The sequence below is a fragment of the Vicia villosa genome, linkage group LG7 (genome assembly GCF_029867415.1).
Source record: "Vicia villosa cultivar HV-30 ecotype Madison, WI linkage group LG7, Vvil1.0, whole genome shotgun sequence".
NCBI classification, from domain to species: Eukaryota; Viridiplantae; Streptophyta; class Magnoliopsida; order Fabales; family Fabaceae; genus Vicia; species Vicia villosa.
In genome coordinates this window covers 105361708-105376851 of record NC_081186.1, presented here as the reverse complement: position 1 = coordinate 105376851, position 15144 = coordinate 105361708, and the positions used below count along the sequence as shown (strand labels likewise).

General features: G+C 32.1%; 2 protein-coding genes across 2 annotated transcripts; both read right to left on the bottom strand.

Moving 5' to 3' along the window:
* Nucleotides 1–266: 266 nt before the first annotated feature.
* On the bottom strand, nt 267–4793 carry LOC131619921 (uncharacterized). Its single transcript, XM_058890958.1, has 11 exons — nt 4785–4793; nt 4656–4706; nt 4137–4265; nt 3583–3879; nt 3246–3464; nt 2857–3126; nt 2420–2740; nt 1934–2302; nt 1340–1855; nt 1057–1225; nt 267–919 (listed from the first exon to the last, which is right to left on the bottom strand). The coding sequence occupies exons 1-11, from the start codon at nt 4791–4793 to the stop codon at nt 267–269; spliced, it is 3003 nt and encodes a 1000-aa protein (XP_058746941.1).
* A 7526-nt stretch (nt 4794–12319) lies between these two features.
* Nucleotides 12320–13244, bottom strand: LOC131618166 (auxin-induced in root cultures protein 12-like). Its single transcript, XM_058889428.1, has one exon. It carries the CDS (start codon nt 13159–13161, stop codon nt 12427–12429), a length of 735 nt encoding a protein of 244 aa, XP_058745411.1. The 5' UTR covers nt 13162–13244; the 3' UTR covers nt 12320–12426.
* Between the last annotated feature and the right edge of the window lie 1900 nt (nt 13245–15144).

Genomic DNA, 15144 nt, shown 5'->3' with positions numbered 1-15144 from the left:
TTCATAAATCCAAGTAAAAATAACATTCATAGGTCAATTTGGGAAACTTTTGTTACCCTCGCCGACATCTTGACCCCATCTTTGATTAAACAAATCACTTGAGCACCTTCTATGTCTGCATTGTGTGCCCCCAAAAATATCATGAACAAAGGTGACAAAAGGCCTCACAATAGTCTTCAAAATTCTGAAACCAAAATTAATTCTTAAACAGTTAATTTTAAAACCATAGTAAAGGAAAATATAATTTTTGGAAAATAGTTTTGCTTTTATAGCACTTGCCATTTATACTCAAGGAGAAGACAATTGGGAGCATCTACAGAAGACGACTCTGTTGCAGAAGAGTTACCGAGCACTAATGAAGACGACTCTATTGCAGAAGAGTTACCGAGCACTAATGAAGACGACTCTATTGCAGAAGAGTTACAGAGCACTAATGACCGAGAAAGCTGAGAGGAGCCTGTAATGCCAGCTATCTGCTTACAACTTTTAGAATTGGGGGCAGTTGATGACTTGCTTGCTTGCAACTTCTTAGGGGAAGCTGATTTCTTCTTACTAGATGCAGCTTGGGATTTCTTCTTACTAGACGAAGCTTCAGATTTCTTACTAGTGGCACCTTGAGTTAATAATAGAGGACAAGACAACCCTGTTGCTTGTAGCAGCTTCTTAGGAGGATCTGGTTTCTTCTTACTAGTGGCAGCTTGAGATTTCTTCTTACTAGAGGAAGCTTCAGATTTCTTCTTACCAGTGGCACCTTGAGTTAATAATAGAGGAGAAGATAACCCTGTTCCTTGTAGCAGCTTCTTAGGAGGATCTGATTTCTTCTTACTTGTGGCAGCTTCAGATTTCTTCTTACTAGAGGCAGCTTCAGATGTCTTCTTACTAGGGACAGCTTGAGTTAATAATAGAGGAGAAGACAATCCTGTTCCATAAGAGTACGAGCACCTTGAGAGGATAATTTTAAACAAGACAACAATGTTTCACAAGAGTGATCAAAACTATCAAATTTGATTTGAAAATTAGAACTACACATTATAGATTCTTGGATTTTATAATTACCGGAACCTAATGACCGAGAAGGCTTAGAGGAGCTCGTCGCATGACTTTCTTTAGAGCTATTGCATGTTGCCTTCTTACCACTTGTAGTTTTCTTCTTACAAGAGACTGTTTGAGGAAATAATGGAGGAGAAGGCAATTCCATATAAGAACTAAACATAGTAAAAGGTTCCTGCAATAAAGCATACTTATCACATCAGTGTAACCTTTTGAAAATATGTCAATGTAGTCATTAGAGTAATGGCCATCAACATTAAATTTAAACTTATCAAAAAATAAAGATTACCTGATTCATGGAGGATAAAGTACAAATATTAGGTGACTTCTTAGCTCTTTGAAAATTAGTGGAAGTTGGTGGCTCCATGGCCTCTGGATTTCGAAACAAACCATGGTTTTTTGAACCAAACCTAACAGATTGTGTTGGAGCGTGGAAGGGATTCGAAAACGTCTTTGAGTTAGATGATTGAGCACGTTGTGGTGCAGCTGATTTCTCTTTACTAAGAGCAGCTCGGGAATATAATTGAGAAGCAGACAACCCTATGCCAAAAGAGTGATCATCATTATCCATTTCGATTTGCAAAGTAGGACTACCCATAGTAGATCCCGGGGTTTTGGAGTGAGCAGGCTCTGATAACCGAGAAGGTTGAGAGGAGGCCATCAAATAACTATTTGCAGCCTTTGATTTTGTGCCATGCCGAGTACTACTTTCAATTGTACTCTTCCTTGAACTTAGGTTAGATTCAGGAAATGAAGTAAAAGGTGCCTCAATTTCACGAGATATATTGACATTATCCAAACGGGCCTGTAATAAAGCATAATTTCAGTATAATCTTCTGAAAAAAGAAATGTCAATGCAGTATGAACTGAAAATGCTAGCTACCTTTTTAGCGCTTTCAAAATTAGAAGAAGTTGATGGATTTTGTGCAATAAATTTCCTCTTATTAGGGATAGCTTGATGAACTAATGGAGGAGGAGAAGACAAGTTTATCCTGGTAGAATAATATGTGATATCTATTTTGTTTTGCAAACTTGAACCACCCATAGTTGATCCTTGATTTTTGGAGTTGTTGCGCTCTAATGACCGAGAAGGTTGAGAGGAAGTTGTCAAATGACTGCTTGTAGTTTTTGATTGTGTGCCATATTGAGTACTACTTTCAAATGTACTCTGCCTCGAACTTAGGATAGATTCTGGTAACAAAGTAACAGGTTCCTCAACTACACGAGGTATATTAACATTATCCAAGCGTGCCTGTAATAAGGCATAGTTTCAGTATAATCTTATGGAAAAAGAACTGTTAATGGAGTCACTAGAGCAAATATAAAACATTTCCTAATTCATGGAGGATGAACTGAAATTACTTGCTACCTTTTTAGCACTTTCAAAATTAGCGGAAGTTGGCGGATTTGGTCTAGCTTGATAATATAATGGACGAGAAGACAAGAAAGTTGTCGAATTACTTTGTAAATTAGAACCACCGGTAGTAAATCCTTGATTGTTGGAGTTGTCGTGTTCTAATGACCGAGAAGCCTGATAGGAAGTTGTCGAATGACTTTTTGTAGCTTTTGATTGAGTATCATATCGGGTACAACTTGCAAATGTACTCTGCCTCGAACCTAGGTTAGATTCTGAAAACGAAGTAAAAGGTGCCTCAACTACACAAGGTATATCAACATGATCCAAGCGTGCCTGTAATAACGCATAATTTCAGTATAAATATATGGTAAAAGAAATGTCAATGTAGTCACTAGAGCATATACAAACATTTCCTGATTCATGCATGATTAACTGTAATTGCTAGCTACCTTTTTACCGCTTTCAAAATTAGCGGAAGTTGATGAGTTTGGTGCAGTTGACTTCCTCTTATTTGGAGTAGCTTGATAAAATAATGGAGAAGGAGGAAACAAGTGTATCCTCGTAGACTGGTATGTATTATCTATTTTGTTTTGCAAGTTAGAAGCCCCCACAGTAGATCCTTGATTTTTTAAGTTGTCGCGCTCCAATGATTGAGAAGACCGAGATGAGGTAGTTGAAGAACTATTTGAAGCTTGTGATTGTGTATCATTCAATTGTGTCTGTGATAAAGTGTACTTTATAATATTAGTAGAATCTTCCGAAAATTATAAATATAGTCATAAGAGCAATGAAGGACTATAAACATTGATTATACAAATATCAAAACATAAAAATTTACCCGATTCACGGAAGATGAGTTGCAAGCACTAGCTACCTTCGTAGCATTTACAAAATTATTGGAAGTTGGTGGCTTGCTTGGATTGCTATTTGTAGCTTCTGATTGAGTATTATACCGGGTACTACTTTCAAATGTACTCTTTAAACCTATGCCAGATTCACTAAACAAAGTAAAACGTACTTCAGTTCTTCCTGGTATATCGATATTATCCATGTGCACCTGTAATAAAATGAACTTATCACATTAGTAGAATCTTCCGAAAACTATCAATGTAGTCATAAGAGCAACGAATGACTGAAACCATTGATTATAAACCTATCAAAACATAAAAAATTACTTGATTCATGGAATATGAATTGCAAATGCTAGCTGCCTTTGTAGCACTTTCAAAATTAGTGGAAGCCGGTGGCTTGTATGGATTGCTAGCTAAACCATAGATTCGGGAGTAGTTGGATTCTAATGACCGAGAAGTCTGAGAGGATGTCGTCACATGACTATTTGTAGCGTCTGACTGTGTATCGTGCAAGGAATTACTTTCAGATGTATTTTTCTTCTTTGAATCAAGGTCAGATTCTGGCAACAAAGTAACAGGTGCTTCAATTCCACACGGTATATCGACATTATCCAATTGTTCCTGTAATATAGCATACACACCTTCATCAGAATAATCTTCCAAAAAGTTATCAGTATCTACATCAAAGTCATAACCATTATATTGAATCGTTGATTAAAATAATATGATACCAAAGCGTAACCAACACTGGGCTAACAAAACATATAATCAAACACATCCTAGAAAAATATTCCAAGCAAAACGATAAATCATTTAACAAATTAGAAAAGATAATATCAGTATGCTTCAATATATCACAAATAACATCTTATACAAACCACTGCTTGATGAATGGTTTCAATGGTCTTCTCCTTTTTACTTTTACTAACTTCATCAATTATCACTAAATCATCAGAGTCGTCGTCATCATCATCATCATCAATGTCCATCACGTCGTGCACAATGACCTACATTGTAAATTACAATATGTGAGAAACAAATAAAGAAGACTATGGGACACATTCAAGTGGTAACTTTAACACCAAAAAAAAAACAGAAAACCATGGTAAGATCATTTGTCCTTCATTGTCACATCATACAAAGCACTACTTTTAAATGTACTCTTCATCAAAACTAGGTCCTATTTTGACAACCAAATAAAATATGCTAACTTATGGAAGGTATATCGACATTATCCAGGGGTTCTTGTGAATAAAAATATGAATCTACGTTGTATATTTATACCAAAACAAAATTAATTCATTTCCGTCATATGATAGATAAGAGTCATGGCAATCAACATCCATTAAATTATGTGATACCAAAGAGTAACAACTAGAAGACTCAATTCCACTTACTGATCCAAAACTTTTCACAGCAGACTGGCAAGAAGTATAATCAGACACTTCCTGAAAGGGATTTTGGTCAAAATGTTAAAATCAGTTATAAGTAAGAAAGTATAATATTAATCTAGTACAAAAAATAACGGATAACATTAGACACACCACAACTTGATGAAGGGCTTCGATTTGTTTCCCTTTGTTGCTTTGACAGACTTCTTCACCAATTATTACTAAATCCTTACAGTTGTAACCATCTTCATATGATAGGTCAGAGCCAAGACAATCAATATTGATTAAATCATGAGATACCGAAGGGTAACCATTAGAAGTCTCGGTCCCACTTACTGATCCAAAATTTTCCACGTCAGATTGACAGAAACTACTATTAGACACTTCCTGAAAATGATTACGAGCAAAGTTTTAGAATCATTTTCAAGTTACAAAAGGTTCTATCAATCTACTGCAAGAAAGGACTAATAACATTCTATATAAATCACAACTTGATGGATGACTTCAATTGTTTTCCCCTTTTTTTTCTTTTACTAACTACTTCACCGATTATAACTAAATCCTTAGAGTCATAGCCATCCTAGTATGATAGATAAGAGCCGTGACAATCGATGTTGATTAAATTAAGAGATAACAAAGGGGAGCCTTTAAGAAACTAAATCCAAAATACTAGTCCAAAATTTTCCATGCAAGGCAGAACCCTAAACTCTAAAATCAAACACTTATTAAAAGGATGTCGGGCAAAATGTTAAAATCATTTAAAAATAAAAAAATGACAATATCAATCTACTGCAAGAAATGAAAAATAGCAACTAATACAAACCACAATCTGATGAGTGGCTTCAATTGTCTTTCCTTTGTTACTTTTACTACTTTTTTCACCAATGATCACTAAATCCTCAGAGTCATCACCATAGTCAGATGACAAATTAGAGCCATGACCATCAACACTAATTGAATTATGTGATAGCAATGAGGAACCATTAGAAGACTCAATCCCAGATATTCGTCCAAGCTGAGAAATAGTATTATCAGAAGCTTTCTATAAAAGGATTTCCAGAAAAATGTTAGTATCATTTACAAATTAGAAAATATAATATTCATCTACAACAAGAAATGACAGCATCGGGTACATACCACAATTTGATGAATGTCGTCAATTTTCTCTCCCTTATTACTTTCACTAGCTTTTTCACCAAGTATCACTAAATCCTCGCCATCATCACATGATAGGTTAGAGCAATGACCATCAACATTGATTTGATTATGTGATATCAAAGAGGAACAATTAGAAGACTCGATCGCAGTTATTTGTCTAAACTTTTCCACGCCAAGCTGACAAATAGTATCATCAGATGCTTTCTAGAAAAGGATTTCAAGTAAAATGTTACAAAAGAAAATATTTATCTACTACAAAAAATTAAAAATGACAAATAGCATCGAGTACATACCGGAACTTGATGAATGGTTTCAATTTTCTTCCTCTCGTTATTTTTACTAACATTTTCCCCAATTATCACTAAATCTTCAGAATCATCATCATTGTCAATGTCAAACACATCATGCAAAATGGCCTACAAAAGTAAAATACAATTTTCATATATATATGGATTCTATGTGGTTATTACATCACACTAGATTTTAAAAACAACCGCGTAAAGACTTTCGCGATTTCAGTCGATATAGATACCGCGACACGGATTGCGGTCGTCGTGATGTGAATTAACTACAATTTGTTTTCTAACATAAAAACAGTGAATAACGGTATCAGTACATGTCAATATCGTTTTGTCGCAGAAGTTTCCAGCGTCTGATTTAATTTATGTATTGTAATATATAGTTTAAACTGATTCAATCAAATTCAATGGCGGAGATCACTTACTTTGTTCAACAGCTTGGCTACCGCCACCGATTTGGGAATGGCAGCGGTTGTGTTCCGTCGTACTCCACCTGGTTGGTGTTGGCGGATCATTTCTGAAGGAAGAAATGACAGAATACAGTTACAGTGAGTTCTTCTTCAAACTTCAATCCAATTCAATCATCCCTAAACTATGCTTCACGCGCGTTTGTTCATTTTTCTTTCAAATTTTTTTGTTAACGTTATTAATTATTTCAAAAATTGGACTGATAATAGTAATTTTTGGCCCATAAATTTAAATTTGTTGATTTTCTTTCACCTTATTACGCGGGATACGAGTACTTGCACTTTTCAGGCAGGAAATTGAATCCTTGCAACTTTTTTTTCGCATTCGTGCCTTCAAGTTTTTTATTACTAAATCCTTATTACTAGTTTTTTATTTATTTTTTAAATTGAAATATTAATTTTGATATTCTATAAAATAAATATACATCATCATCAAAAATTAAAACATAGTTAAAATAGCAATTTTTATACAAAATATATTTTAAAAATAATTTTTATAAAATATTATTTGAAATAGTTCCAAAAAATTAAAAATTATAAAATGAGTCATGTTCTAGGTTTTGTGTTTGGGTGTGTGACATAAATTGGTCGCGAGTTTATGTGATGTGGTTTGGTAATCATGTTTGGTTGGTTGTTGGGTGTAGGTGTGTTGGTAATCATGTTAGGTTGGTTGGGGGTGTAGGTGGATTGAAAATTTTGTTGGCGATGTGATGTTTAGGTGGTTGTTGCGTGTAGGTGTGTTGGTAATCATGTTAAGCGTATGATGATGAAACTTGTAGTCGTGGATCGATACAAATTCATATAATTATGAGTTGGTTTAGATTTGTATGGCAGTATAGGCTTGTTTTGTTAAGTAGTTAATCGATTAAAGTAGTTAGAAGTTATTTATTTTGTTGGGTTAGTTACTTAGATTACAAGTAACAATCTGTATATAAGTGTAAAGTTGAGTTTCTTTATATACAACTCTCTCCAATAATAAAAAGTGTCATTGTCTTACAGGTCCAAGGCATCTTGAACAACATGTTGCACATTCTCTTTCTTTTCACCAAGTGCATTTGCACTAACACGTTTATGACCCGTTGATGACGACGCTTCCACCGATGACACACATCCTTAGCGAAGTCTCTCCAATCAATAAAATTTTGTTGGGTTGTTGGGGTTTATGTCATTGTTCGAAATGCGTCGGGAAGTTGAGGTTTGTGGAAGCATGCCAAACTACAATTTGATGCGTTCACTATTGTGCATCTCCATAATAGTGAACCTGATGATCGTTGTTTTTGCAGTCCAAACTAGAACATCTTCAGGATTAATTTTATGGTATAGACATAGATATGGTCTCCAGATAAACTATGGAGAAAAAATATATTATTAGATTAGTAAATTATTAATATTAAAACTAAATTAACGATATGATGAGTATTTTATTTGTAATACATCGTTTGGTCCTAGGTGATCCAAAAGATTTCTATAGACCGTTATACAATGCTTAGGACATTTGTTGTTGTTCATCCTTCAAACGGACCACATAAACCAAAATAGTGAAAATAAATTATTTATAGTTATTTTTAGTAAAAAGTAAGTAAATGAAATAATGTGCTAAACTTACTTTGTCGTGTAGAGAAAAGTGAAGCTATTCTTGTTGGCGGGGCTAGTGAAGGAATTCTCGACCAAGCCCATGCTTGGAGCAAAAAAGTGCAACTAACAAGTATCCTTATATGCGTTTTTACAAAAATAACTATATAGATGAGACAAAAAAGTTGAACCCTAACTATATGTTCTTATTTTAGTTATGTCTCTTAACCAAGGTAAATACATAATATTTACAGTATTACCAGTAGTTTTGAGAAGACTAAATACCCTTTTTGGTCCTTTACCTATAACTTTGAGTCTATTTTGGTCCCTTTTCTTTTAAAACGACCAATTTGTTCCTTTATCTTTTAATAACATAGCACGTTTGTCCTTTATGTTAGAACCGTTAGTCAAAGCCAAAGTTGCGTGCCAAATGACTTTGATTTTATCAAGGTGGAGGCCACATATGTGTCATGTAATAAATAAATTTTAGTTAAAAATGCAAAAAAAATGAAATCAAATAAAAAATGAAAAATTGCTATAATTTTCCAAAAAATGAAAAAACTTATTGTCTTCTACATATCATGAAGACATAGTTTGGCACAACAAAAATATACAAAGGAAGACAAAAGGGTCGCCCTAACAACACGAGTATTCGAACCAAAATGGATTTGGCTGACAAAATCGTAATGGTATATATGCCATCAACACCAACACACACGTAAATGTTTTCTCAATCTTGAAATAAGTTCCACAACATAATTATTTTGCATAATTGATGTGATGACACTTGTGATAAGTGAAAATTTTGCTTGATTTACATAAGCCCTTATTAATTAAAATCATAAGTAATCACATACAACAACTCCAGTTTATTATAAAAAGATGATAAAACACCTGGGTGAATTTTTTTAAGGCAAAATACTCTTTTTGGTCCCGTAAGTTTACCTCAAGGTTCATTTTAGTCCCTTAACTTAAAAAATATTCATATTGGTCCCTTAACTCTTCAAAATGTTTCATTTTAGTCCTTTTTGTCTTATTAGCGACAGAGAAACTTAGAAATCGTCCGCTAAATTTGTCGCTAATTAGACTAAAAGGACTACAATGAAACGTTTTGAAGAGTTAAAGGACCAATATGAACATTTTTTAAGTTAAGGGACCAAAATGAACCTTGAGGTAAACTTACGGGACAAAAAAGGGTATTTTGTCTTTTTTAACTATGTTATTCTTAAGCACATGTGAAAATGGTCAATGAAATCGTAAAGTTTATCAAGCAAAGGTACATAGATCTCGTTAGGCAAAATAGGGGCTCGCATAGCGAAGCAAAGTCAATACACCTCGCCAAGCCAAGCTAGAGCTCGCTCAACCAGATGCAGGACAACACATGCATAAATATACTCGTTAAGCGAAGGAATTAGTTTACTAGGAGATCTAACGTGGGACTAAAGGATTCAAAACGTTATTCAAGATCAAGTTACTTCATAGGAAAGCAAATGGTTTCTCCTTTTAGGTCAAGTAACTCAAGGTGAAGGAAGACTGGCTCGCTAGGTTAAAACAATACCTCACTTAGCCAAGAAAGGCAACAAGGCCCACTTGCATAAGCTGGAAATCAATTTATGGTGCAAAAGAACAAGCTTTTTAGGCAGGTTAAATGTCTCACTAAGCAAGATATATGTTACAGACCTCTATAAATAGCAATTTGAACCATTCATTTGAGAGTCTTTGGAGAGGACTTGTACTATATTCTCGCTAGAAATACATCATTACAACAAGGGAGGAATAGAGATAAAAATATTGAAGGTGAAGCGTTGTCTGAGAAATCGACACAGATGCTATTCAGATTCTTTCTTCTAGATCATCATTGTACATCTACTATGAGTAAGAGTAACTAGTTTATCTTTTCTTGGTTTAGATGTAGTCATTTGAATATTCATATATCGATCTTAATCATGACTTTTTTGTAATTCTAATTCTACTTTAATATTGATGATCATCTTCATGTTTAATGTTTGTTTTAGAATAGCTAATATGATTTTGAAGTGATATTTAGAAATAATTTTCATTATTAGATCAAAAAAATTTATGCATTAGATGTTAAATTCTAGAGATAGATTTAGGTTTAGCATCCACCGATACTATCAAATCTTAATATTATCGTATTGGTTAATAGGCCGAGAGATCGTCCATTAGGTAATACAATTGACTTCAGGTTGTTGATTTAGAGATAAACAACGAATGCATAACGATGGGTGGTAATATTAATTGCTAATTAGAAATGCACATTACTGATCACAATAACACATAAATACAGGACGATAAAATCTAACTCCAACAATTTTTCTCATCTGTCAAAACATTTATCTCGTTTACCGTTATTTCTATATTAAGTTGTTACAACAAACAACTTCTGCAAACCTTTCATAAATTAATAAGAACTGTTGAACGACTTTTGAAATCGCATCAGTCCTTGAGGAGACGATAATCTTAAATACTTATTTATCTGTTAACGATACTATGTGGACAACAAAAAATAACGTCGTTATCTAGGGACTGGCGTTTAGATTTTAAAAAGAATTGTGATAATTTTGATTGTTTTCAGTATTTGTGTTCATATTTGTGCAATATTTAATTTTATTTTGTGTAACAAAAAGTTGTTGGTTAGTTTTGTTACAATTTGTTTATTAGATATAAGATTCCTAAAAATCGACTCTTGTTTGATCCCAAAATTAGAATAACCGCATACAAGAACAATAGGAAAACAAGAAAACAGAAACAACTAGCCAAAACAAAAGATCAAACAACAATTTTTGTTTCAACGTCTTTAGTCAAATCTGGAGAAATGACATATCTTGAAAACAACAACAATAACAATGTCAATTATCCAATTGTAAATAACAACATTGGAAGCAAAGAACAACAGCAATGGTTACCTTGCCACAACAATCTGAGACGGCTAACACATAGAGTCACACCTGAGAGAAATGCTCAACATGCTGAGATGAAAATTTGATTGCTACAAATTTTATATGCTAATCCTTTTACATTGTTAGTTCACGAAAGCCATTGAATTCGCCAATGAAAAAAATTGATACTATTTTTGGTTGAAAATCGATTTTATTGAGGTGGTACTCGCATTCACACCTCCTTTTAAAGTGCTTTGGCAAAATCGCACCAGATGTATTACCCATGTAAGTATCACTTCACATTTACTTTTTATTTTTATTTTTATTTTTATTTTTTAAATTTTCACATATTTCCAATCTACTTAGGTCTCACTATTACCAATTCAGTCCATTTTAACTTGTTGCCTTTAAATTTAAGAGCCGATTTTATAAAGCATAGACAGTTTTTTTTTCCCAATGATAAAAAATTTGTATTATATCCTACTTTTTCTCTCTTCATTTTCATATATTTAACCTTATTAAAAAAACAAAAAGAAAAAGATAACAAATCTACGATACCATACTAATCACTTAGGTCGGTACCCCAAAAAAGATACTTATATACAGGCTAGAGGACTACTAGTACTACTAGCGGTTAAGAAAGAAATCACATCAAACATTACAAAAATTCAAGTGGACGAGTTTAATTCTTTAACGTATTCCCCCCTCTAAAGAAAGCGACAATAACATTACAAGTTCCATTTCTCACTCGTAGTATGCCATAAATCAGGAAAACGAAAACTGGCATGTCAATTATTTAACACCATAATTAAACACCTCAACTACTCAATATTAACTACCCTATTTTTAATCTAAAAAATTTGAGTTTATAATAAGGAAAGTGGAGTTCTTCAACGTTCAGATGAATCTCATTTTGAGACAATTTTTTTATAATTAAAGGTAAAACAAGTTGGACATGCCACATGTTTTGCACAATTGTTGTCTACTTTTTTCAGAAGAAAAGCAAATTGTCTTGAAAGGCAGAAAAAAAAACTTTTTGTCAATTCTCTCCAACTTTATGGAGTACTACTAAGAAGTAAACACTCATATTAAAAAAAATTAATATAAAGATTTTGTATTTAAAACATAAATTAATATTTTCCGACATTTAAAAAAGGAATCTGTAAAAGCTGAATTTCTAAAGTGGATACAAATTACAAAAGGTGCAAACCAAATTGAGATCTGAAAAATTTCAGATTCAAGAGAAGAGTAAACTTCTAAAACAAAGAAAGAGATGGTGATGAACTGATGATAGACATGATATATAATAAATAAAAATAAAATTATTGTTCAAGAAAAGAGAGTGAAATGAAAAGAATCACATGAAATCATTCTCTCCCTCTCACATAGTAATTAAACTCAACAACATCATCAAAACAAATCCCAACCCACTTGCTACTAAACTCACCCCACCACTCTTTTCACCAGCAGCAGAAGGAGCAGGTGCGGTGCTATTCCCACCTCCAGTAGTGCTATTCGCACCTCCAATTGCAGTGGTCTCCACAGACAATTTCGCAAAAGCGTTCAAGTTATCCTGCGTTGAACCATGCTTCGCTGGCCTTCCACTAACAACGGGTCCCACTTGCCAGACCTGAGTGATGTTAACATCCGTCTTTTCCGGTAATATAACCGTCGCGAATATCGTTATAACGCCGTTAGCTTCTTCGCCGGAAACCGCCGATGTTGCAACGGAGAGACTGTCGGTGGCGGTGATAGGTCCGTATGAACTGATATTGGAAAGCTGGACTTGGACTTTGTCTTGGTTTTTGAAAGCGACGAGTGCTTGGGTTCCGACCATTTTGCCGCCGGTGGGGTTAATTCCCCATGCAACCCAACCGTTTTCAGGCGGTGTGGCGGAGTACGCGACGGAGATGGCGCGGGTGGTGTCGTTGTAGGTGTAATGAAGAGTCGCGCCTAGAGTTGGAAGATCTGTGCAGTTTGCGAAGGTGTGGTTTGATGAAAGCTTCTGAGTTGAGCATGTGAGAGCTGAATGAGTGGGGAAAAGAGAGATGAAAATGGAAACTGTGAGTGCTAAAACGAAAGGTGAAAAGAGTAATGAAGAAGATGAAGAAGCCATTGTTGAAGACAGTAACAAAGAAAGAAGATCGACAAAGAAGAAGAAAGAGATTGGTAGTAATGGTTTTCAACTTTGTGGTTGGAAGTAGCAAATATATAGTAAAAAAGAACGTGTGGAGAGCAAAGGAGTATTATTAATTTTCTCTTTTTTCTCTTTTAAAAAAATAAATAGTGTCAAGTGGAATATTGTCTTTATTGGTATAAAATTTGGATTTTAGGATTTTTTTTTTTTAATGGGATAGAAACGAGTGGAATTTTTGTATTTTAGGTATAAAATATGTGTTTTATTATAAAATAAAAATACAGATATTTTTCTATGGAGATATTAATATAGATATATATATATATATATATATATATATATATATATATATATATAGATGGTTGGATATATATCAATTAAGAATTACAATTTTATTATGTAATATTATTATTCTAAACAATTATAGATATTAAAACAAATCATGGATGAAGACGTGTAAGACTTATTAACACATTTTATATATATATATATATATATATATATATATATATATATATATATATATATATATATATATATATATATATATATATATATATATATATATATATATATATATATATATATATATATATATATAGAATAAATTCATTATAAAACAAATTATTATTTTAATGATAAAGTTCTTATCAAAATAATATAAATTTAAATTATTATCAACATAATAAGGTTTGAGATTAAAATGATATATAAATAAAATATGTTATTCATGCAAGATTTGGATTAAATAGAAATTATTAAAGTAATTTTTTTCTAATTAATCAAATTCGGCCACAATAATAAATTTTATTCCAAAAGAAAAACAATATAAATTATTTTATAAGAAATGATGCCTATAGTACATAAATTGATATTTTTATAGAAATACTTGAAATTTTTGCTGACTATAAAAATTATATGCAAAATATATTAATAAAGTAATTCATTTATAACATGACTATATTCATAATTTTTAAGAATTGTTCATAAAATATTAAAGTAAAAAAATAATATTTTAATATAATATTCAATTTCTAAACCCTATACTATTCACACAAAAAGTTAATGTATTATATGTTTTTTATATAATAATTAACAAATATGTAATTTTTTAATATGAAAAACTCATTATTGTCTACCATATTTATACTTTGATGACCAGCTTGACTACATTCATAGTTTTTAAAACTTGCAAATACTGTACAGTAAGTTTTAAACACATATTTTAATATTATAATTGAAAATATGTAAATTTTTATATAGTAATGTTTTGCATGAATTTATTTTAAATAATATATTTCAAATATTATTTTTTCAGTCCACAAAAACTTCAAGTATTTGTATTAAAAACTTCAATTAATGTACTATACATCATTTTATTCAAAGTATTTTAAATTGACTTTTTCAGTTAAAATTATTTTTATCTTAACCAAATTTGTATGATGTAAGAAACTTCCATTTTAATTATTCTAATTTATTCAAATTCTCAAATTAACCCACTAAAACATTGTTTTGATTTCTAGAAGAGAAAAAATATTGTTTTGATTTCAAATCTTAGAGTCACTCACTCAATTTGATCTAATTATTAATAGGTCAAATGTATTTTTTCTTCTTCAAGTAAGACATTTAAAAAAAAATTAATTCACTATCGTTTTTTTTTATCAAATTAGTTCTTTTAGTTTATACCTTAATACTCTCTCCGGTCCTATTTATAAGAGACATTTTACTTTTTAGATTCATTGAATAATCAATGTATTTGGTTTGTATCATGTACAATATATATTGATTATTCAATAAATCTAAAAAGTCAAATTTCTCTTATAAATAGAAACAAAGAGAATAATCTTTAAGAAAAATTATAAAAACCTTCCCTAAGGAAATTGTTTATCCCTCCACTGAATTTTATTTCTTTCTCGGAGACAACATCATCAGCTGGAAAACCAAGAAACAAACTATCGTCTC

Coding starts and splice junctions, on each gene's coding strand:
- LOC131619921 (XM_058890958.1), bottom strand. Junction 4,266..4,655: donor CTGTGAAAAGTTTTGGATCA/GTAAGTGGAATT, acceptor TTTACAATGTAG/GTCATTGTGCACGACGTGAT. Junction 3,880..4,136: donor AAACCATTCATCAAGCAGTG/GTTTGTATAAGA, acceptor GCTATATTACAG/GAACAATTGGATAATGTCGA.
- LOC131618166 (XM_058889428.1), bottom strand. CDS start 13,161: ATGGCTTCTTCATCTTCTTCATTACTCTTTTCACCTTTCGTTTTAGCA.